Source organism: Penicillium manginii, assembly GCF_028828005.1.
Source record: "Penicillium manginii strain IBT 31320 chromosome Unknown utg000005l:1.0-5665137.0:1.0-5668048.0, whole genome shotgun sequence".
Lineage (NCBI taxonomy): Eukaryota > Fungi > Ascomycota > Eurotiomycetes > Eurotiales > Aspergillaceae > Penicillium > Penicillium manginii.
This window is the reverse complement of record NW_026643106.1, coordinates 4,332,424-4,356,118: the sequence shown is the minus strand read 5'-3', so window position 1 is coordinate 4,356,118 and position 23,695 is coordinate 4,332,424. Positions and strand designations below refer to the sequence as shown.

Here is a 23,695-nt window from a genome sequence, read left to right as displayed (position 1 = left end):
CCAATGCCAGCACGGGCTCATACAAGTAGAGAACTTTGGAAAATTATTCAAGATTCTTATATTAGTATCTCATTTCACAGTAACATTGATTTCAATGGAGTCTAGCCCAAGGTCCGAGTCTGTACATTCCACCTAGGCTCTAAGCGGCCAAGCTAACCAGTTAAGAGACAAGAGGTATTGACATAAATGATCATCCATCTTCAAGCAGCAAACTTCACTAGTGGAGGCATACCGGTCACAATCTAGGAGGTAGCGTATTTGGCGGCGACAATATCGGCCTGTACCGAGTTCTCGGTATTATCCGAGGGATATCCCGAAGTCATAACACCTTCGTAAAAAGTGCCCTGGGCCCAGTTGCTGTTATCACCACCGATACCCAAAATAATAGCACCCTCTTTCTTCATCGGGCTGTACCCAGTCGGGTATTCCCCACTCCAGTACGTTCCAAGCGAGCCAGTGGTGGCATCACCACCGCGGATTGACCACTGGTTTGGCTCCCCCTTCACAACAGCCGTGACAAAACGCGAGGTAATTGACGGGTTAGTTGATGTCACGTCGAACTGATTCCCGGCAGATATACCATTTTCAATATCGGCCATGATCCAGGGTCCACTTCCGGTGCCGGTGCCATATCCAGTGCCGAGTCCGAAGTAAATAGCCTCCATATGGGCGTTACCATTGTCGGCACTGTTTGTCTCGGCGTTGCCGTAGTCGAAACAGCATTGTCCGTTATAATCTGTTCCATCGAGGACGGCATACATGCCTTCTGCGCCGTCGCCAGTAGCCGTCTTTACAGCGGTGTTGCAGCGGTATCCCATGCCAGGCTCGATCTTGATACCGTAGGCCTTTTTCCCGTTTAGCGTGATGGGGGCGCCGGTTGCGCTGGCCAGCTTGTCTGGACCACCTGCTGCGCTTCCGGCGGGTGCTTGAGTGAGGTGATTGGCATTGCCGGTCTGGTCGTAAATTATCGTCACGCTGCAGTCGGTGCCGTTGCAGAAACTGTCTTGGGCAGCGGCATCCGCCACTGAACCGGCAGACACGGGTGAAATATCAGCGGTGGTGCCGTCTGAGGCTCGCGAGACTTGATAGAGCGGGCCACTATAGGCATCATATAGAGCGCGAGTGGAGCTGTGGGCTGCGACACAGGGCGTATCGCCGTGGCCGTAGATATCGCATGGACCGGCTGCGGCCAGGGAGCTCATGGCAGCGAGGCCTATGGCGAGCCTGTAAGAAGTGGAGGTAGGCATGGTGACTTCTTGGTGTCAGGGGAGGACTCGCTTTGAGGATATGGACAGGAATGGACTGGAAGTGTCTGAGTGCATGGCATCTGTTATTCGGGCTGAGTCGATGGTTAAATAGTTTGATGCTGCGGGGTAGTGAGTCTTGATCAATCACTTAGCTTGGTTTTACATTGTTTTCGGAATTAAACACTTCATTTCTTTCATGCAAGGTAGTATTCTGAAGAATTTAGGGCACGGGCTTCGGGGATATCACGGGAATGGCTTATTGAATGCTCGCGTGACTTAAGCCCGACTCAACCTTTTTGGTATGGGTTTCCAAAGATACTTGCTATTGGAGAGTTGGATACTTCAACTGGTAGTCTATAATAAAGTTCAATATTGATATCCAGAAGAAGACGCAGGAAGTTTGATAATACCCCTTTTTCCGAAAAACAGAAAACCAAACCGGAATGGCGGGTAGAGAAAGGGGCAAGGCAGGGGAATAAAGCCTTGTACTACATTCAAAAATGACTTCCACTTTTCATGCGGGGAGACTACTAAATGCAATCTTCATGCTAATACTATAGCGTATGTGGCTAGACTATATTAGGCTAGATTATAGATCACATTTTCTGTTGCTATCCCTCATATAATTGGCCTGGAGCTCTGAAGCCAAATGTGATAGTGTGAATTATAGAAGCCACAACATAAGTGTAAGCCAAAAGTCGGTCTGCGGTATTCAAATGCAGCCACATGAAATTCAAGCTTTTAGGCGTTCCTATATCCCCATTGTGGAGCAAAGTATAGCCTCTTCAAGTTCGGGTCTATAAAATATCTCACAGCTACAAAGAACGATTCAAGCTGCTATACAATTATGTTCACTCCGAGTCCTCAGTAAAGGATTACAGTGGTCTTCGCCGGCGGCCAGGCCAGATTTAACCGAAGTTACATCGTTTGTGAAGCACGATCAGGCCGTTTTCTTCCCTTGGCCCCCCTCGGCCCCCTCGGTCCTCTCGCAAACTTGTTTCTCTCTGACCAGAAAGTATTAATGCGGGGTAACTACCGTCCCGATTCCCAGTCTAGCCCGGAGTTAATCGGACTCGAGGGCAGGACAAGAACGGCTTTCAGGCAAGTCATCCCATCCCGGCTTATCCTTGTGTTTCCAATACCTCACAGATCTTCTAAACGAGACCAACTTGGATTGATGTGCCGAGGTGACATCGCATAGGACAGAGAGGGCCCGAACTGCGAGAACGGTTCAGCCCTTCCCTAAGTTGACCATAGAGCTTGATGCCCGAGGCGTTTTCGGTGGAGATTTTGGCGGGCTTTTGCCCTATTCCAATAACATGGCCCGACCCATAACCTAGTCGTGCACAAATAAATTCGTAGCTCTATAATCGGAATAGTCGTAAACACGACGGCTTTCATAAGTACCCTCATGATCGAACGGCCAAAGTCCTTAACGCTGAATAGGTGCCGGATAGTTGAACCTTGGAAATTCTGTACACAAGCCGCATGGAAATGACGTAGGAGGTCTATATCCTATTTGAAAAGACAACTCCATTTTATCATGGGAGTTGGTAAATGGCTATTGAAGAAAAGCGCCTGGTTTAGGATCAGGCCCTTGGGCCGAAACGGGTATAGCAAATGCTCGGACATCACCTCCCAGCCTCATTTTTCATCATCCAATTAGATCGGCCTTCTCTATTTGGGAATACTTCAACATCCTCTATTTTCGTGTCTGTGTGGTATCTCTCCGCCGGTATACTGGTCGTGATATTGCTTCAAGACCTCGAAGTACCCCGCACCGGACAACTTATTCAGGAATGTCCGTGTAGATCTTTCAGCCACAAGCTAACCTTCAAGTGTGATAAAAGAGAAACCTATCACCTGCTAAAAAGCTACGTTGATTTGGAACTGCCCTTCAAGTGAGAAATGAGGGTTAATAGTGGTCAGCGGATCTGTAAGATCATCATCATCATCATGGGTTCATATTGGGTAGTAGGTCAGCGTGATGAACACGACGGGATCTAACTGCAGCATGGCGAAGCCATGTGGGCAGGGAAATACTGAGTATTATCGTATTGGTCAGGATTGCATGCACTGGATGCCCTGGAAGCTCTTTGATATGATGTTAATATGATTCAGCGGTGGTGGCACCTTATTATTGACTTTATGTCCAGAAACTATGCCTCAGGCATCTTGGCACTATCATGATGAAGTTAAAATCACAGATAAATCTACTAGCACCCTGGATTCAAAATTTGAGTTACAGTAATCAGAAATCAAATATTCATAATCTTTTAATATCTCTAATATATCGTATGATTTCATAGTAGTCTAGAGAAACTGACATTGCAAATATATGGAAATATCTCTACTTTCAAACATCGGTCTGGTATGATTAATCTGAATTCCTCCCAAATTGAAGAATACTCCATACTTTCCAGGTGAGTTTCTAAAAGCCAAAGTAACCAAACTACCAAAATCTCCAATAGATATACCTAAAGCTTAGCCTTAGCCCTACCTCCATCCCCAACCCGAGTCTGGAAATACTCCCTAACCCTCCCCCTCGCCACGTCAACAACATCCAAATCCTCAACAGTCGGCGGCACACTAACACTCCCCTCAAAATCACCCCTCACACCCCGCTCAACAAGTTCCCTCAACACCCGCCTCAACGTCTTCCCACTCCTAGTCTTCGGAATCATGCCCCGCCCCTGAATCATCCCGCCCAGCGACGCAATAGCCCCAATCTGAGTCCTAACTAGGGCATTTACTTCGCTGAAGAGTTTCGCCGGAGCCTTTGCGGGGAGATCTTCGCCGCTGTCACGGAGGTGGATGAATGCAAAGGGGAGATGCCCTTTAATCGGATCTGGTATTCCGACGACGCTTGCTTCGCTTATAGAGGGGTGGGAGAGAATTGCTTGTTCGATCGTTCCTGTTTCTTTATTAGCGTGACTTTTCCTTCCAGCAGGAGGAATAGACATTAACGAACCAGTACTAAACCGGTGCGCCGCAACGTTAATTATATCATCCGACCTCGACATAATATGCACGTAGCCGTCCTCGTCGATTAGCCCCGCATCGCCTGTATCAACCCAATTACCCGCCTGATCGAATCTCTTCAAATACCCCTTATAAAAGCGCTCCTCGTCCTGGAAAAGGGTTGTAAAGGCTGTCGGAGCGAGGGGCGCTTTCATGACGATGTTGCCCATTGTTCCCGGCTTGACTTCCTGTCCGCTGTCGTCGACGATTCGGACGTCGAAGCCTGGCATGGGAAGACCTGCCGAGCCGGGTCGCGTTGGTAGGGCCTTTGCTTTGGTCTCTGGGGTTGTGGGTGTAGGCGTGACAAGAGCCGCACCGGCATCCAGTGCAAGACCCGTAATAGGCGAGCCACTCTCCGAAGACCACCAATTATCAACGACCTGCGCACCCGCGGCCGCATATTTCGACAGAAGTCCCTGGTACGCGGAAACGATACTCGGCTCGGAGCGTTCACCGGCTAGAAACAGGCCACGCAGTGATTTAAGACCGCCCCGTTGACCGACCTGTTTGAAGAATGTATCGTTGGGATCATCTTTGCGAATGGCGCGCATGGCCGTTGGTGCTGTGAAGAGCGTGTTGACTTGATGTTTCTCGACGATACGCCAGAAGGTTCCTGCGTCGGGGGTTCCAATCGGTTTACCCTCGAATAGGACTGTCGTTGCGCCGACTAGTAGTGGTGCGTACAGGATATATGAGTGCCCGACGACCCAGCCGATATCCGAGGCGCAGAACATCACGTCGCCCGGTCCTTGGATGTTGAATAGCGAGCGGATGGAGAGGTCTAGGCCGACGGCGTGGCCGCCTGCTTCGCGGACGACGCCTTTTGGTAGACCGGTTGTTCCTGGGGTTGTTAGTTTCGATGATTAGACCTGCTACTCTGTGAGGACTTACCGCTGGTATAAATTATATAAAGCGCATCCGTGCTTTTGATAGGTACAGGACCTGCCTTTACCCCGCGCATACGTGCACTCTTGACAAGACGCTGCCAGTTCCGCTGCCCACCAAGTTTATCCGGATTATTCCACCGCAGCTGGTCCCGCTGCCAGACGATCACTTTGCTAGGTTTGAACGTGGCAGCAGATACGGCACCCTCCACGAGCGGCCGGTACGAGATTGGATCCTTGGACCCTTCAATTCCGCACGAGGCGGTCATGATTGCTTTGGGACGCGCTGCATCAATTCGTTGCGCTAGGGACGCGGCTGCGAAGCCGCCGAAGACGGCGGCGTGTATTGCGCCGAGGCGGGTTATTGCCAGTGCAGCGATTAGAGCGGCGGGGATCATTGGCACTGTAGCTGAGGTTAGACATGTTTGACCTTGGGTTGAGCGGGTATGGATATAGCGGCCAGTCTGTCTCACACAGCAGGGCAGAGGGCAGACTTACTGTAAATAATAACAACATCACCTCTCTTAACACCCTCCTCCCTAAGCACGCCCGCCAAAACCTCCACTTCATCCAGTAGCCGCCGGTACGTATATTCCTCCGTGGTGTTTGTCACGGGAGACTCCCAGATAATAGCGACCTGGTCGCCCAATCCATTCTCCACATGCCGATCAAGGCAATTGTAGCTTGTGGAGATCTTACCGTCCTCAAACCAGGACCAATGCTCGTGCTGGACACCGCTTGGCAGCGTCTTCGTTCTTCGGGTCAGAGCCGAAGTTGGGTTTTGGGCCCAGTGGAGCCGATTCGCGTGTGTGGTCCAGAAGGTCTCTGGGTCGGAAAGGGAGTGCGAGTGTGCTGTTTGTTGTGGGTGGGGAGCTGGAGCTGGAGGTGGCGGCATGATTACGGCTGTGGCTGCACCAGACTGAGGTGAGAGAAAGATAGTCCGAGTTCAATTCCAATCCCAGTTCCAGGGAATGGATGAGGTTGATGTAATGTGATGATGTGATATGCGCGGCCCGGGCCAGCTATGTAGCGAGCATGGCCCGAGGTTCGTCGATCCGATCCGATACGATTGGTTCGGGTCTGAGGAGGGACAAATTGATGCAGGGGTAGACAGCGCATAGCGCCGGGCATAATGGGCTCGGAGCTGAAAGGAAACCTGTGTGATTGCGGGGGAAAGCAATTTGGCCCGAGGGTGTCTGTGCTTTCCCCGCATTTGGTGGACTCGAGAGGAGAGGGCATCGGTACTTTAAAGGTACTTGCATTTCCAGCCATTAACGCGGTGGCGCCGCCTGTACCCCGTCGGTACCGCTTGTTTCGCTTCGAGGCTGAAACATTGCTCAAATCTGAGACTCGTACATTGAACTAGGTGCGATTGTGGTACTTCTGCGCACTTCACTTTTTGGACCTCTCATTTTAGGGAAATGTCCAAGGATACGATTCGGGGCCATGAAACAGGGGTTAGGGAATGAATTGAGTTGAAATCTGTATTGTCTATATACGTTGCAATATGGCTGGCAGAAATTCAATCCAAATAATATAATAGAACAAGCTCAGTCGTAGGGTATCATATCGAAATGCCTGCTAATGCGCGACTGCGATCTTCTGGCTTCGTCGCCGGGGAAAGTTTTTTTTGTGTTTGTGGCGTCAGAGTTGCTCCAATGAAATGCGAGGCCGTGCCGGTCCTAGCTGCGAGCTGTTGAGTGAGGTGTGAAAGACAGGACCAAATTCAGTCTAGGTCGAGTATATCGTAATCATTGTTTCCCTCGACTCAACAGCAAGCGGAGTAGGTGGGTGGACCCAGGTTGAGAATGGGGGAGAGAAAGGAAGAGAGCGTGTGGTGAGTGCGTGAGCGAGAGCGAAGATATAAGAGGAGAGCGAGAAGGCACCGACGCCGAACGGAAGGTCGTAACCAAAAGACAGAAACCACCCTCCAGATGCACCCGAGACCAATAAACCAGCTGGAAACATACAACCAAAAGGGAGCACAAGAATTAGAAAGGAACAGCCATGTCAGAGGGGGTAGGGAGAATAGGGTAGAAAAAGCGATGAAACGAATCGACGAGGAAACAGAAGAGGACAGGTGAAAAGGAAAAAAGGAAAAGGAAAATGAAAAGAGACCGATGCACGTCTCCCGGACGGGCCCGGCCGGATTCACAGGATGGTGCAGAGTCGATTGCGATGTCGAGGTTTATCGGACCGGAAACCAGTATACTTGGCTTCCGCGTCTCGGTCTCGACCCCCCCGTGAATCCCGGTTGACGGCGATCCTGCGACCGACCACCCTGGGCCTGTTGTCGTTGCTGGCGCAGCATGCGAACGACATCGTAAAAGGCCTTTTCGACATTGATGCAGTTCTTGGCGGAAGCTTCGACGAATTCACAACCTAATTCCTTGGCGAGAGCTTGACCCTCTTGGGCAGAGACGGCGCGCTCGACGGCCTTGTCGCTCTTGTTGCCGACTAACATGACGGGGACGGGGAGTGGGGGACCGGCCGAACCCTGCATGGGGGAGTTGAGGTAGCTGGGGCCGGAAGGGGAGCCGGAGCTGGCGGACTCCTTGACCATCTTGATTTGATTGTAGAATTTGGTAATGCGAGAGAAGGAAGCACGCGATGTGATGCTGTAGACGAGGACAAACCCTTCACCATCACGGATCCACTGGTCGCGCAGTGCGGTGTATTCCTCCTGTCCCGCTGTGTCCAGCACCTCGAGCATGCATGACTGTTGATCGATGACGACTTGTTTGCGGTATGAGTCTTCAATGGTGGGGTCATATGTTTCGACGAAGTGATTGAGACAGAGCTATCATGATCAGTTTGAAGTCGTATGGTTGGGTAGGGTAGGGGTGTGTGGTTGGAGGGGAAGGTCAGGGATTGCTCCCCGGTCGGGAGGTTGGGATGGGGGGATGGGGATGAACACACCTGGATGGTCAAAGCAGTCTTTCCAACACCACCGTCACCCAGGACCACCAGCTTGTACAAGGTCATTTTCCCCGACATGGCGGGCGTGATTGATTCGTAAGGGGGGGGTAAAGTAGAGAGAGAATCAAGAAGGGAGGGGAAATTCAACGAGGGGCCACGTTCCAAGCGGGGGAGACGAAAAAGAAAAAAGGCGGGAGAGCTACCCACAAACCACAATACTCCAGCAGAATTAGGGTATGAGAGTAGGAGATAGATACTAGTACCTAGGTAATAGATGATATGGAATAAAAGTAGATAATAGAAATAGAGTATACCTAGTAGCAGTAGGTAAAAAGTCCAGCACAGACTCAGACAGCATAGGGTAGCAGCAGCAGCAGCAGGGTACAGGGCAGAGAGCACAGGGCACAAACAGCAAGCAGAAGCACAGGGCACAATGGGACTAAAAGTGGGCTCGAAAAGTGGACTCGAATTCGAGTCCGAGTCGATGAGGTCTAGTGAGGTCTGGGCTGTACGGAGTACCTGGGTACTTGGGTATAAAAAGGGGCAGTGCGTTCCAGCAACCAAGTCAGCGGGAGTAGCGCAGGGGCAGATATTAGAATGATGATATACTGTAACTATGTAGTAATGATGTATTTGATCATATCTACTGCTGATACTAGTATTAACTATTTCTACCAGTGCCCTCTACTAGTATTAGCTTAGTATATAGCTATAGAATACCTGTAGCTATAGCTGTGACCACACTGATATTACGGGTAGGTTATAACTACTACTTGAAGTACTAGCAGAACATCATATTATATCATACTACCTAAGTACTCCGTACTCTACTATTTCCAACTGAATTAAAGTACTCCTTAGATTGTTTCCGATGGACCCAGTGGAGCTTGGAGCTGTCTCAACTAATTTCCTCTTGGCGCTCTAACGTGCTACTAACTCCCTATTCCACTCCCTTGGGTTTACGTAGGTATTTAGGGGTTTGGAATTTATGGGAAATAACCCCTTTTCAAACATATCCATAGACATTGTCATTCATACCGTCAACCTGGAAAGATCCATACACATCAACACCGGCTTTAACTCTCGCTTAACTGCTTCGGCATGTATCCGGACCCAGCGGAAACACCCGACGAAAGGGGCCATCTTCATCTACCCTAAAACAAACCGGGAAACAAACTGGGACCAACTGGGACCAACTTCCTTCACCAATGAACAGCCAGGGGCAAGCGTCACCAACGGATCCTCCCGGCCGTTAAGAAGACCGGGTCGCCATATGGCACTCCCAATCCAATCCAATCCAATCCAATCCAGTCCAGTCCAGTCCAATTCAGTCCAGTCCCGCCCGTGCCGTACTCAATCGAGGAAAACCCGATGCTGTCAATCTCTTAAATTACTGGACCGGGCTTCCCGTCCCGAATTTAATCTACCCCGTGCACGCTGGTTGGACGAAATTGCCTTTCGCTAGGAAGAACGCAATCCCTCGCGAACGGGTCCAGGACACGGCTTTCCGAAGGGAGAGTGAAATGGAAGGCAATGTCCGGCCTAGAACCATTCCTTCAATTCAAATCTAACGCAATCATGCATCCTTTCTATTCTACCTGCCCTTTCTAGATCATCCTTCCTATCTATCCGCCTGCCTAGCCTAGTTTGATCGGCACGGCTCCATTCCGCGGCGCTGGCTCCTGGGTGGACTATTACGGAATTGGTCAATGGGCTGGCTTGTGCCTGACGCTGGTGCCATAGCTAATGCCTAGCTAGTAGCTCCTGGTTCCATCCATCCATTGCTCCCAAGGTCGTTTGCCCCCTGACCCGTTTTCAGGGGGGGCGGCCTTGCCTCGGGCCGTTGTGGATGGCGGATGGGGCTAACCGAGCTTCATTTTGAGCACGGAGGCGGCCACGGTGTCGGGGTTGGGTACTTGTTATCTGTTTAGGAACTTGAATATTCTAAGCTTCTTCTCGCTGGTTATCTAGGTACGGTTGAATTTCCCCCAGGCTGGGGGGGTTGGATGGACAGCTTGCTAGTAATGACCGTGCTCGTATTCGTTTGTGTCTGACACATTGGACTCAGCTAAGCCTTTGCATTTGTGATATCATATCGAGATTCGATTTTTAGTTGAAGTCGGTACTAGTACTTTTTCTTGTGGGATATCGTCTGCCATAAGTGGGTTGTAGATATGAATCCCCATAGTATTCCGTCTCCCCGGTTGCCATGGTAAACCTTTATCACGGAGTATTTCCGGGGCAATTATGTAGCTAGCTGGAGCTACTCCATACTACTAAAGTATTAGACTGCATTGTCAATGATTAGCGCACGTGATCGACTTGAACGCACTGCAGTGCATACTAAGTTCCAAGGTTGGAATCAGACATCAGCCACCTGGGCATTATTGGACATACCAACCTTGGTATATAAAAATAGGGTTGCCCGTTTCAACTTCGCCCACAGTCAGCTTCAAGTTTGGCCAATCGGAATTGTGGAAGCAATTGCATTTTTGGTATGCGTTGGCAATGGCCACGAAGCATGTGCAGGCAAAATAACCAAATTTTGATAATATGAACTAGCTGATGGCTACTACCGAGCAGGTTTAGGTAATTGCCACTAAGCGTGCAAAAAGAGCATGCAAAAAGGGAGTACAAGTAGTATGGAAAAAGGGATATAAGAAAAAGGGTATACCAAAGCATGCATAGGCAAATTAACCAAGATCCGACAATATCAATTAGCCTTTATCTATGACTTATTCCAACTTGAAGGTTCCTGTAAGGGTCTACTCGGTCTGTAAGACGATGTAGGAGAAGATGATGTCCTATTCTTTCCTTCAGGGAAGGAGGTATCTGTAACAGAAAACCCTGGCTCATACTGAGATAATCTGAACCCCTAACAAGATTCTTCTAATACTAGTACTATGACTGTAACGATTGAAGCCTTCGGTGCCTGAGCACGTGACTAAACACATGACCCAGACAGTCGCTCATGTAGATAGTTGCGATGGTGTAAGGACTCAGATGCTTTGAAAGTTAGCAGTAGTATTGAACGAAGGTATTAAGCTGAGAGAGAGAAGAGAAGAAGGAGAGAAGCTCCCATCGCAACTATCTACACATGAGCGGCTGCCTGGGTCACGTGTTTAGTCACGTGCTCAGGAACCGAAGGCTTCAATCGTTACAGTATACCCGCGGGCCAGGTCTACGTGTAAGCAAAGCATGCATACGTCTGTACAACCTTAGGTGTTCAGGGGGAATAAGAATGGTGTGAGCTTAATAATGCAATAATGCAAGGACTCAGATACTTTGAAAGATAGCAGTAGTATTGAACGAAGGTATTAAGCTGAGAGAGAGAAGAGAAGAAGGAGAGAAGCTCCCATCGTAACTATCTACATGAGCGGCTGCCTGGGTCACGTGCTTAATCACGTGTCACATACACCGTGGGCTTCGATCGTTACAGTATACCCGCGGGCCAGGTCTACGTGTAAGCAAAGCAAGCATACGTCTGTACAACCTTAGGTGTTCAGGGGGGATAAGAATGGTGTGAGCTTGATAATGCAAGGACTCAGATACTTTGAAAGATAGCAGTAGTATTGAACGAAGGTATTAAGCTGAGAGAGAGAAGAAGAGAAGGAGAGGAGACGTCGGGCATAATTTTTCTTCATCTGCTCATCTCTTCTCCCCACACCCCTGGGCAGACATCGATACAAACGAGCCTGACACCACATACACTCCAAACAAACCAGACACACCCCAGCCAACCCACACAAATATGGACGAGCTTCGGAACAGACTTTTCAGCTTGCCAGATTGGGGATACGTCATCTATCGCACCACCTACACCGCTGAATCCGATACTGCTTTCCCTCACGCTATCAGATATATTGAGGCGTGTTTGAAAAATGAATTCTTCAAGGAAGTCACTCAACAACCTCGGTATAGGAATAATGATATTCCTGCCGATGTTTGGTCCAAATACCAGTCGATGATCATAGAAGACCCGGCACAATTTGATAGGGCTTCTCTTGAGACAGTTCGCGCTCATTTTGAGGCTTGGGTCGATAGCCAAGGAATGCGTGATAGGTTTAACAAATATCGAGTGTGTCTTATCATTGACGACGAATCTCTTCAAACACTCAAAGATACACCAGTGGAGAATGCCGAAAACGATACTGATGAATTACGATTTGTGAAGGCTCTTGAAGCATTTCCGATCATGGATTCGTTGGACACCTTCCCCGGGTGGATGAAATGTTGGACACAGACGCTGTGGTTTCTTTGGCAGAATATGGGGGATGGTGATGAAATGAGGCAGCTATACGACATGATCGATGACTATCCGGGCTTCGAAGGTGTTTTTTGTGGTTGATTAATGCCTCGTATCAGTCACTGTACACTCGGATGCAAAATTGGCTTTCATGAGAATTACACATTGTAGTTCCCGTAATCTAAGGGGTGTTGCTGTGTTCCATAACACCTGGGCCTCCCATGAGGCTTTCGATATGGCTGGACACTGTGAAGAATGACGAATTTAAGGTGGATCACGACGATGACGATACGCCGGTGACACCGGCATGATCAATTGCGAACCTAAGGCCTGGGGCCTAGGCCTTTTAAAAGGGGAGACTATGTGATGATCGAAGCTCTCTCGGTGCCTTAGCACGTGCCTGAGCACGTGACACAGGCAGCCGCTCATGTAGATAGTTACGATGGGAGCTTCTCTCCTTCTTCTTCTCTCTCTCTCAGCTTAATACCTTTGTTCAATACTACTAGAGCTGTTAACGATACGATATCGGCACTGTTTTCCCATATCGTCAATCGGCATCGTCAACTTCGAAGTCTGCCGATATCGTATCGGCAATCGCGATCGACAGTTTAAGAAATTGTCGATACGATATCGGCAAATTATATTATCGTCGGCGATATATCGCCACCGGTAATTGGACAATAAGAGAATATTTCCTGGTCCTAGATATAGAAGACTTTGCTATAAAGAGAATGTTAGCTTAGATACTCGTTAATTAGGGCAATTCGCTCCCGTTATGTAGTCCTACGTCGTGTTGTTGCCGTGCTATGTGGCTGGATATTTATATATTTTACGTTGCTCTGCCGTCATATCAACTAACTCTGTATCTGCAAAGTATATATCTAATCCTTTGTAAGTTGCTTCCATTCCTCTGCGCATACATATACATATATATATCTATGTTATAGGCTTCTCCGTCCCAGCATACCATCATATTACCTGTTCTATTCTATGGCTACGCTTTGCTTCTTCCATTATGCTATATGGCAGATTATCCAGAGGTCATAAGGGTTCAATCCTATTTTATGGTTCACCTCTATTTAGACGCGACGCGTCTGAAAGACTGGGACGCGTACCCCGACCTCTTCTTGGTTGACAGTGACCTGCTCTTCCAGACACTAACCAGCTCTATACATGACTCTTCAACCCTGGTTCTACTGAACCACTGGGCCCATATCAACAGCGAGCTGCGATCAGCAAGTCGTATTCATCCGCACTGCGCCAGTGGGCTGGTGTATCCAACACAAAATGCGTACGCGGCAGAAACGCCTCAACTACCGAGTTCTGAATGATGAGAGCGATGAAGAGTCTTTGCCTGAGGATCAAATTGACCAATCAAGCGAATCAAGCGAGCCACCGAGCAATCTCCCACGTACTCTCCCAACCTGTTAAAAAGATGTGGCAATCCTCTCCAACATACCAGATTGTGAGCTCCTACCTTCTGAGTCTGTGTCACAAGTGCTAGTATCGCAAGAGAGCCCAACAGATGCTGGTACTTCAATCACAAGCCACATATCCTCTTAATGGTGCAAACGACCAGCGCCGGCTACAGAGTGGATCTGGGGGTACTTCGAGACTACAGCTGTTGATTGTCCATAGGTTATCAAGAGGACCAACAAAAGACGGCTGGTCGACCGAAAGATTTGCTGTATCCATGTAGATAAAAAAACGGGAATACGCTGTGACTGGCATACGTCGGATTCCTAAAGGCAAAACACAACCAGCAATATGAAGATGTACTTGGCAAAGCATGGCATTTATTGCCCGACCTCCACTATACCGCCAGGGAAGAAAGGACCTGACATTCGGATTTTTATGGGTGGTAAACAGAGTCTTACTCATCAAGAGGTCTTGGAAATGAATGCCATTCGCTGGATTGTGACTGATATAAAAGCCTTCACTACTGTTGAGTCTCCAGAGTTTTAGCAGATGTTCCGAGATATTCCTGGGATTGAGCCTCCATTCACTTCTCGCCACACCTTGCGGGATTGAATCATGCAAGAGTTTGTCATATAGTGTACCAACCTGAAAAGTGAGCTGGCTTTGACTTGCAAAACCATTGCCTTATTACTGGACATCTGGACAAGCCAGAATAATCTTCCTATTTTAGGGATAATTGGTTATTGGCTGACTGGTGAATTTGAGTACTGCGAGAGATTACTCGAGTTCACTGAGCTCTAAGGTATTTATAGTGGCGAAAATCTGGCGATTGCAGTGGAAAATATGCTTATTGAGTTGAGTCTCGAGGATAAGCTTATTTCTATTACAGGCGACAACGCCAGTAATAATGAGTCTATGGCATCTGAGTTATACTTCTCTCTTTCTGACCGACCTAGGGTGGAAGACACTATGCCAGCACCACTCGATCGAGGTCTTGACAGCTATATCCGCTGCCTGGCTCATGTCCTCAATCTGATTGTGAAAGATATACTCCGTAAATTGGGGTCGGGGACGATGGAACAAGCGTAAGTTGCCTGTGACTGTTTGCGGACTAGTAATTTGATTACAGATCACTCAGCAATAGGGAGATTACGAGTCCTCGCTCTTTGGATTAACAGAAGTCCTCAGTGCCGACAGAAATGGAAGGAGATTTGTAGACTCAATAATCTTCCCGACAAATTTGTTGTATACGATGTTATGACACGATGGAACTCGACATTTCGCATGATCGATGATGGCTTAAAGTCAAGACAATAAGTCAACAAGTTCCTGAGCCTTCAGGAGGAGCTCCTACCTTTCACTCTCCAAGATTGGTCACGGCTGGAACAGATCTACAAAGTACTCCACAAGTTTAATGAGCTTACTTTGTTCATTTCGAAACGCAATCCACAAATCAGCCTTGCAGTTCCGATCTACTATGAGCTACACGAATTGCTTGATGACGTGACGGAGGGCAATGGTGACTTCACAACACTGGATTGAGATATCATAGCTGCAGTGAAAGAAGGAATGAAGAAATACAAAAAGTACTATTCTATTATGGATGACTGTGATACCTATTACACTGCCCTTGTCTTGGATCCCCGAGTCAAAGGTGAAATGGTCTTACGGGAACTTTAAGATAGCAATGCCGGGACAATGATTCTGGAGACGATCCGCACCAATCTATATCAGGTCTACACAGCTAGTAAACCGGAGTATGATGCCGCTGTATCAAGATTGTCTTCCTTGCAGCATAGTGATGTGGAGTCTAGAATGCTGAAGAAGTTGCAGGCACGAGACCCACCGCTCTCAGATATTGATAAGTACTTTGACACCCCTCTGATCAGCGTCGCAGATACTACTGGCCAGAACTGGCTCTGCAATTGGTGGAAGATGCACAAGGGCGAGTATCCGCGGATGGCAGCAGCAGCCAGGGACTATCTAGCGATTCCAGCCTCTGAAGTTGCTGTTGAGAGAGTGTTTAGTATAGCGAGGGATGTGCTAGGCATCCGGAGATATTCTTTGAAAGGGGATACCATTAGAATGCTGATGTTGATTCGCGATGGGTATAAGTGGTAGCGGCCAGGGGTGGAGGTTGGTTAAATTAATATTCCGGTTCTGCATTCATAAACTGTCAAATAAAATTGCGTTCGCTCTTTAGATGATTCTAAAAGAGAATTGTGCCGATGCCGATACGATATCACGATATCGTGAGTGGCGATATCGTCAAGTTTGAAGCCTACCGATATCGTACCGGCAATCGGCATCGGCAAATTCAAAAGCAGCCGATATCGTATCGCCTGTCGATATCGTATCGTCAATATCGGTATATCGGCAATATCGTCAACAGCCCTAAATACTACTGCTAACTTTCAAAGCATCTGAGTCCTTACACGGGCTGAAGGGGCAACCGCCAGGGCGGCAAGCTGCCTAGGACAAGATCGTGGGCGCTAGGTAACCACCGACATACAATATCTGTTGTATGTTTTGTTTTTGTTTGTCTGGTTCTACTTTTTGATGGGCGTAGCAAATAACACTTGATGTGGTGGTAGTTTCACAACCGCTCTGTTCTTTGAGCGTTGCTCTACTTCACCATTCCCTCTGCCTTGACTACGGCGCCTAGTAGTTATAGCTCAAGAGGTATGTCTCTCAAATGCAAGCTATACCTGGTTATTCTCCCAACTTGACGAGAAAAAAAAAAGCTCACGTTTCCATGTTGGTAGACAGATCAATGTAGCGACCCCACAAAAGTCTACCAAACGCTATTCATGTTACTTCGTTCTACCTCTTACGTACACTTTATAAAAGCTTGTTGCTCTAGGCTTTTCCACCAAATCCCTATTCTAAGATCTGTTTATCTATCTAAAATCTGACGGGAGATGGTTTATAATTTTGATCTCGAATGCCTTTGATGTCGTCTATCAAACCACCCACGCCGCCCAGGGTGACGTTGGTTTCCCAGTCTCCAATTTGATCTGGGAAAGATACTTCCTCGAGGTCAACAATCATCACTTTGTTATCGTTGTAGTCGCAGAACAAAAATTTATCCAATTTCTGATCCCAATTTTCAGCGCCCTACTCATATAAATTTCTGAGGGATTCCGTGAGCCTATTTTCCAAAAGCTGGAATGTTATCTCTTGGAACTCGGTTCTGTTATGTGCCAGATCATGCAGAGTGATTCCCGCTATATCAGAAAGGATAAGACACGGAATTCCATGAAATGTACCTTGGCCAGAAAGTCGTAGAATCATTATCCCTTGAATCTCGTTTAATCGTTCATAGACTTCTTTTTCCAGCCAGAATTCGTCTTCCCATCCATCTTTCTGTTGTTTGACGAGGACTGCTTTTACTGAAGATGGAATGTTATGACGGAATGAACCGCTCTCAAGCTCTAGGCAGTGCACATAAATACGGCAGGGATCCAGCTGTTTTGTGTTTTTCGCAGTAATAAGTTGACCTTCTAGATAGAACAACTGGGACTGTTAGCTGAGACTAATCTCCAGCGCTCTGATTAGAAATGTTCTCTTGCCAGGGAGGATCGCGTCTTTGGAAGCATCGTGGTCACGGTGTTCATTGCAATTCAAAGAGGTCTCAAATCTTTAAGAAGAATCTGGGGCAAACTATTGTGGATGAGTTTTTTATTTTTGGACCGGCTTCCTTTCAAGTTGTAAATATATTTGGCCCGATAAAAGACCTCGAGAATCAAAGATTAACGTAAGAGATTACGAAGAAGAGACGTCAATGAAGAAATGGAACTTGGTCAACCTCAGCTTCGACTATGCCCAGGTGGTTGGTACTGGCGCTCCTTATTTCCGGATGAATATTAATTCCACTCAGCTCCTTTTCAGCAAGGAGTACATGCATATATCACTTGACCAAATCAATGAAAATGCAGAATTTGGATGAATGAAAAGCTGAAATTTACGTACAGGCAATGAGCCTCATATTAGCAAGCAGCTTGAGTTTAACAGGCCACCTGAAAGGGCCTCGATCTTGACTAGTAAACGAAACAATTCAAGGTATCATCATATACTATATCCCGGTCTCACTTCCATATCTAGGAGCCTTGATTGCATCCAGTAGGCCTGTTCGCTAGCCCCGATAGGGAATAGTATACATCAAGTAATAGCATAAACAACACTAGGGGCCCCTCCATCGTCACAAAAGGAACCATGAGCTTAAACCTAAAGAGCGATCTCATCCAAAATAATCATCTATCGATGGCGTAACTATTGGGCAACCAGCTTAATGGCCCAGGCAAAAGCGGTGGAGATGTGCGACTTGCGAGTGCACCGTAGAATTGACAAAATGTTGAAGACTAAGATTCTGCCAGATCAATATGCAACCAATGAGATCAAGTATAAAGTACAGTGCTTTATTCTGTCTCTCTATACAGATATATTTATAGCTAGTTCAACTTTCGAGAACAGTCTAAAACAAGCTTTAAACGACCTCAAAGAATAGATAAAAATATCTCCGAACTGCGAGTCCTACTGCACCTTCGGTCCCAGGTCTTTCTCGACTCATAGAATTCGGTTAATTTGAGGTGTTATTCATATGAAATTGAGCCGCAACTATCCAGCATTGTAGTTTTCACGAAACAAACCAAAATCATGATAAAATTGTTTCGAGGTCTCAGGCCTCAAGTACTCGGTGCTGCGTCATGCGCACCATCCATGTAGTAGTCTGAGCTTCAGAGTCACATGCCAGCATGTATGCATCCATGATCCATCACATCTCCCATTATATCCAGTCCCTCTGTTCAACAAAAATTCACGCCAAATCCAGGCAGAGAGTCGTCGCTGACGCGCTTCCCTATCCAGACTATGTATACTTGAATTCATGCGAACATCCCACCCTCCCCCACAATAATTCCCATTGTTTGCAAATATTCTTCGGCCACGAAACACGTACGGTACGGGACTTCGAGCGCACAGGGCACCTCTTCCACTGTGATCCTTGCTCCGTGTGTGACGTGGCTCTTGGCATGCCCGCCTGTCACCTAGCCTATTGGCGACCATACCCAAGAGCTGAAACCCCTCACTTGCGAATAGCAAACTCCCCCGCTTTGCATCATGTTGAAATATCTTCTTGGATGTCAGCGAGAGAGAGATAGATACTGACAGCGGGATGTACAGTATCTTGCCATATAATTTATGAATTTTTATCACACGCTAAAACTTATGACTGTAGCAAATGTTAAATAAAATGTGATCAACAGAATAAGATCCAATGTTGTGGGATATTTGCTTATTTAAAGACCGGCTGACTAGTCACGCAAGAGAGTATTGGTTTCATAAATATGTGGCCAAATAACCACTGTATTCAATAAGTGTATTCAAAACGTCAAATCACACTAGAGTGCATGCATAACCACTGTGCACGTCACATAGTTAACTAACACGTTACAGTTGTGGGGCTCTCATATTTCCTCCCCTCCCAACATCACCTCTCTGCTTGTGACTTCATCGTGGCGATTCGGTTTGTTGATCGGAAGGAAGAACTCCCAGTGCCCTCGTTCCGCTTTCAAAAACATCTTCATAATGTTGCAAGAAGTCTGCGAGCTCAGGGCCCAAAATAGGAATAGCCAGCTTGCGTAAGCGTTCGCAAATTCTTTTATCTTGGTAGAATTGCCTAACTAATATGTCGGAGAGCAGAATAGTCGCTATCCCTGCAGAGGGCCTGTCACGAGTGTCTGAATGGGTTGACCCGTCTGGATCGTGGCTGAGCAAGTTGATCGATGACATTTTGATTCCCACACGAGTGTGGGAGTATATCTACGATGGACAGCACGAGGGGTCTCTAGCACAGCAACTTGTTGCTGATGGTCGGAGTCTTCTCGAAGATCTTTACAGTCATTTTTCCAAACCAGAGGTATCTACCACGGTCCATGCAAGACATACTGATAGTTGACGCGATCTGACCCGATAGGCAGCACGAGAAATGCCCCCTTGTTTTTATCTGCCATGGCACGGGTGGGCTTGTGTTGAAAAAGGTAAGTGCGAAGCTGTCGCGACCGGACTTGATTTGTAACCCGCTGGCATTCTTGGGCAACATCCAGGCTAGGGGCAAGTTCTTACAGATCTCAGGCATTATCTATCTCTCGAGAACAGCATTTCTACTACCGGCCAGTCATTGATACGATATCGGGAGCTATATTTTTGGGATCTCCACAGCTCGTCTCAAATACTCCAGAGGCCAAGCAGACACTTGACCTTCTGCTCAGATGCCGGAAAAGAGGGATCGTGCGAAGTTCATCCACTAATAGCGACGTCGAAACGGTTATTGACATTTGCAAAGCCTTCGAATATGTAAATCTCAGGGTGCCTGTCATTTCAGTATACGAGAGCAAGGAAACCATGACTCAACGACATCGCCTTTCCAGGTTACTGGGTCGGAGCTCAATAGTACGGACTAGATTGATTATTGCTTCGTTGGAATACACATGAATAGCTAATTATTGTCCATTAGATCGCTACGAAGCCTGTTTGCACTCTACGGACAATCTCTGAAAGTGTCATTGACGGCGAGGCCAATCACTTGGATATCTGCAAGGTTCCCGTTGGAGGTATGGTATACAAGGCCTGTGTGGAGCTCTTCGGGCGGATTATAGAAACCGCTCCTAAAACCATCGTGGAGAGATTCAAGCCCTGTGAGATTATCTAGATGAGAGTTACCCTTCAAATGGGTCGAATTTGCTAACGTGTTCGAGATAACGTACCCATCGGGTTGGAAGTTGACACCCTTCGCAGTCCCAGTACAGCGGGATACACCAAATTGATGGAGCAAGAGTCACTCGTACAAGACTCTCTGCCAATCTCTTCTCCATTCGGCGCCACTGCGGGATCGACTGCGGGGTCCTTTGAGATTGTCCCGGCCATCGCTGCGCTTGAGATCACTAGACGAGATCCTAAGTTGCCATGTTATTCTTTCGGAACAAAAAGGAAAATGGAGTATTTTTGTGGTAGGCAGGATGTTCTCCAAAAAATGGATGAGTGCCTACTCCCCTCGCCGAATAAGCTTGAATCAGAGGGCGGGGAGCAATTACAGTCCTTCGCCATCTGTGGTCTCGGTGGAATGGGCAAAACAGAACTTGCCGTGGAATTTGCATATACCCGCAAAGAGTATTTTGAAGCAATCTTTTGGCTTGGTGCCGATAACGTCCAAGTTCTAGCATCAAACTTTGCCAATATAGCGCAGCAACTCGGGCTTGAAGATGGTCCACAGGATCTTGTGGCAAGTCGTGACATTGTGAACGGATGGCTTTCAAAGCCCATGAGAAAGGTCGCGGAGCCAGATATCCCAGAGAACCAGGTCCACTGGCTTATGATTTTCGATAATGTGGACAATCTGGATGTTCTCTATGACTATTGGCCCACAACAGGACGTGGCTCAGTGCTGATTACCAGCCGTGATCCATTGGCGAAGCATAATCACCTCTTAGAAAATGGCCAAGATCTATCTCCTCTCACATCTACTGAATCAGAGACTCTCATGCAACATTTGACACACGTCAAAGCCGATCCGCCACAACGTGAAGCGCTTGCGGCAATTCTCGAGAGGCTCGATGGCCTGCCTATCGTGATTGATCAAATGTCAAGCACGTTCCGAGACTTGAGGCTCTCTTATATTGACTTCCTCAGGCTATACAACGAAGAAGGAATTGTACGACTTCAGACAATGCAAAATTTCTCCGCCACATCGGATAAAGTTGGCTCATTAGTGACCCTGTGGTCTCTCAAGCGTCTTTCTATCCGTACTAAAGAACTGCTATGGGTGATCAGCTTGCTTGATCCAGACGAAATCCCGGAAGAGACCTTTCACTACAAGAAAGGGCACGTTGCGTTGTCAAACTACCCCAAAACCCTAAGGGACTACCTACAAGCGAGGGCAGAACTTTTATCATCATCATTGATCAAACACGATGCTGAACAGCAAAAGATCTCCCTCCATCGACTTACCCAAGAGACAGCGAGAGCCATAATGGACGAGAACCAGCTCTTCCAGGCATTTCAGACAGCGATACAGCTAGTCATTGAGGCATGGCCATTCCAGTCGATGAGAGAGCACCATTGGATCGCACGATTTCCCAAGTGCGAAACAATATTCCCTAGTATTCTGCGCTTGAAGAGCAGAGCCGAAGAATTTATCAGGGATGGACGTGATTATGCCCTGAATATTGAACTTGCGAAACTGCTCAATGACACAGGATGGTATTGAATTTTCAATTCAAACATATTGACAGTCCGTTTGCTAACCTCACTAGGTATATGTATGAACGTGGTGTACCAGAAGAGCTAAAGACCTTTGCTGAATTGAGTCTGAAGATCGGTGAACAACTACAAGCTCGGGGAGGCGACGAGGAGGTTCTGCGAACAGTCCGAGAAAGTCACTCTTACGTGGGCATAGCTTGTGCAGAGTCTCACGATAGCACCTTGCATATGTTCCACATTCAGAAATGGTTGGACGTGCTACTGGAAAGGGAATCCACTCCCGGCGTTCCGGTTCTGGACTATGAGCTTGGATATGCCTACAATGAGATTGGGGTTGCATATGGTTTTCAAAATAAAGTTGAAGAAGCAGCGCAGGCATTCCTCCGCTCCGTTGAAATATTCCAAGGACTAAGTGACTACGAAGAGACGATGCTGGGGTGGCCAACACCCAATCTTGGATTTATGTATTGGTTGCAAGGCAAGTTAGAGGACGCAGAACATGTCTTTACCGAGATATTGGATATACACGTCGCAGCGTGGGGGGTGGACGATACGACATCATTCAAGTAAGTGTGAGCATTCATCCATACATTTTCATGAAACTAAGCCTCGGAACCACAGAACAGGGAAAATTTTATATGGGATGGGTAACGTCCTCCATGACATGGGACGCTTTGACGAGAGTTTCAATTTTCATCGCCGTTGTCTCCAGCAATATAAGAAAACACTTGGGCTCAGGCACGAGCGTACAGGTGACATTTGCCACAGACTTGCAGGTCACTACATACGGCAGGGAGCGTACAAGGAAGCCGAGTAAGCAGAAGCTCGAGGAAATAAAACGAGACAAGTGCTAATTTTCTCAAGGGAATATGTCGACCTCGCGCTAAAAATATTCAGTAGACGTGAATTGCTAGTCGGCAAACGCGCTAGAACGTCATTTTGCAAAGGAAGATTGCTTAGCTATATGAAAAGGGACGCAGAATCCAATGAGCTACTGTCAAAAGCTTATCAACTGCACAAGAAATTGAAGCCGGATGACATTCGTCCGCTGGAGGAGTTGAAAGAGAAGGACTTCGACATACTGGTTGAATTTTGGTCGCGATGAGGGGGCAAACATGCACAGACAGCAACGTGGTAAGACCGAAGTGTGATGTGTTAAACAGCATGTCTAATTGTTCTACGGAGTAATTCTCTTGATATGAGGCGCCGAAACCTGCAAGGCTGCGCGATTTTGGTCTCTGAGTCTTAAAATCCCCCAGTGGATAGGATCCACACAATAGCAGAGCAAGATGACGCAAAGAGGAAGAAGAGGCAGGGATCGCTATCTCCCGTATTTGATTAGCGCTCTGACGTCTCGTGAACTGGTGAGGCTGCCAAATTAAACGAATGAGGCGGTACGGAGTACATTTTTTGCCCGGGGGATTGGGGTACTCTTGGCGTGCATTAGTGCTGGCCATTGTAACTTTACAATAACAAACAGCTGAGTGCTCATACAACCAGGGGTTAAAGTGAAGATCAAGCTGTGCTGGGTATCTGTAATACGAATCCAGAATTGCGATCTCAACCACAGGGGCTCCAATGTGGTGGCCAGACAGCGTAATTTATTACCGGCGTCTCATTGGGCACATTGTGGTCACTTTCTCGAACAGATACTTAGTAGTTCGGCGCTGTAACTGCCGACTACTCAAGTAATGGCCCGAGGG

The 23,695-nt window shown here is 47.6% G+C and overlaps 6 protein-coding genes across 6 annotated transcripts; 3 read left to right on the top strand and 3 right to left on the bottom strand.

Annotated features, from left to right (window-relative positions):
• Positions 1 to 242: 242 nt before the first annotated feature.
• Positions 243 to 1,247, bottom strand: N7533_007947 (uncharacterized protein; the record flags this gene model as incomplete). Its single annotated transcript, XM_057104597.1, has 1 exon — positions 243 to 1,247. One exon carries the CDS (start codon positions 1,245 to 1,247, stop codon positions 243 to 245), a length of 1,005 nt encoding a protein of 334 aa, XP_056959554.1.
• A 2,477-nt stretch (positions 1,248 to 3,724) lies between these two features.
• N7533_007946 (putative acyl-CoA synthetase) lies at positions 3,725 to 6,047 on the bottom strand (the record flags this gene model as incomplete). Its single annotated transcript, XM_057104596.1, has 4 exons — positions 3,725 to 4,161; positions 4,219 to 5,109; positions 5,160 to 5,555; positions 5,651 to 6,047. 4 exons carry the CDS (start codon positions 6,045 to 6,047, stop codon positions 3,725 to 3,727), a joined length of 2,121 nt encoding a protein of 706 aa, XP_056959553.1.
• Positions 6,048 to 7,340: 1,293 nt separating this feature from the next.
• Positions 7,341 to 8,149, bottom strand: rasB (Ras small monomeric GTPase RasB; the record flags this gene model as incomplete). The annotated part of the gene is made up of 2 exons (XM_057104595.1): positions 7,341 to 7,952; positions 8,072 to 8,149. The coding sequence occupies 2 exons, from the start codon at positions 8,147 to 8,149 to the stop codon at positions 7,341 to 7,343; spliced, it is 690 nt and encodes a 229-aa protein (XP_056959552.1).
• Positions 8,150 to 11,822: 3,673 nt separating this feature from the next.
• N7533_007944 (uncharacterized protein) lies at positions 11,823 to 12,419 on the top strand (the record flags this gene model as incomplete). Its single annotated transcript, XM_057104594.1, has 1 exon — positions 11,823 to 12,419. The coding sequence occupies one exon, from the start codon at positions 11,823 to 11,825 to the stop codon at positions 12,417 to 12,419; it is 597 nt and encodes a 198-aa protein (XP_056959551.1).
• Positions 12,420 to 15,434: 3,015 nt separating this feature from the next.
• Positions 15,435 to 15,857, top strand: N7533_007943 (hAT family dimerization domain-containing protein; the record flags this gene model as incomplete). The annotated part of the gene is made up of 1 exon (XM_057104593.1): positions 15,435 to 15,857. The coding sequence occupies one exon, from the start codon at positions 15,435 to 15,437 to the stop codon at positions 15,855 to 15,857; it is 423 nt and encodes a 140-aa protein (XP_056959550.1).
• Positions 15,858 to 19,322: 3,465 nt separating this feature from the next.
• N7533_007942 (tetratricopeptide repeat protein) lies at positions 19,323 to 23,097 on the top strand (the record flags this gene model as incomplete). The annotated part of the gene is made up of 8 exons (XM_057104592.1): positions 19,323 to 19,375; positions 19,437 to 19,653; positions 19,715 to 19,774; positions 20,251 to 20,431; positions 20,492 to 21,992; positions 22,046 to 22,558; positions 22,614 to 22,805; positions 22,857 to 23,097. The coding sequence occupies 8 exons, from the start codon at positions 19,323 to 19,325 to the stop codon at positions 23,095 to 23,097; spliced, it is 2,958 nt and encodes a 985-aa protein (XP_056959549.1).
• Between the last annotated feature and the right edge of the window lie 598 nt (positions 23,098 to 23,695).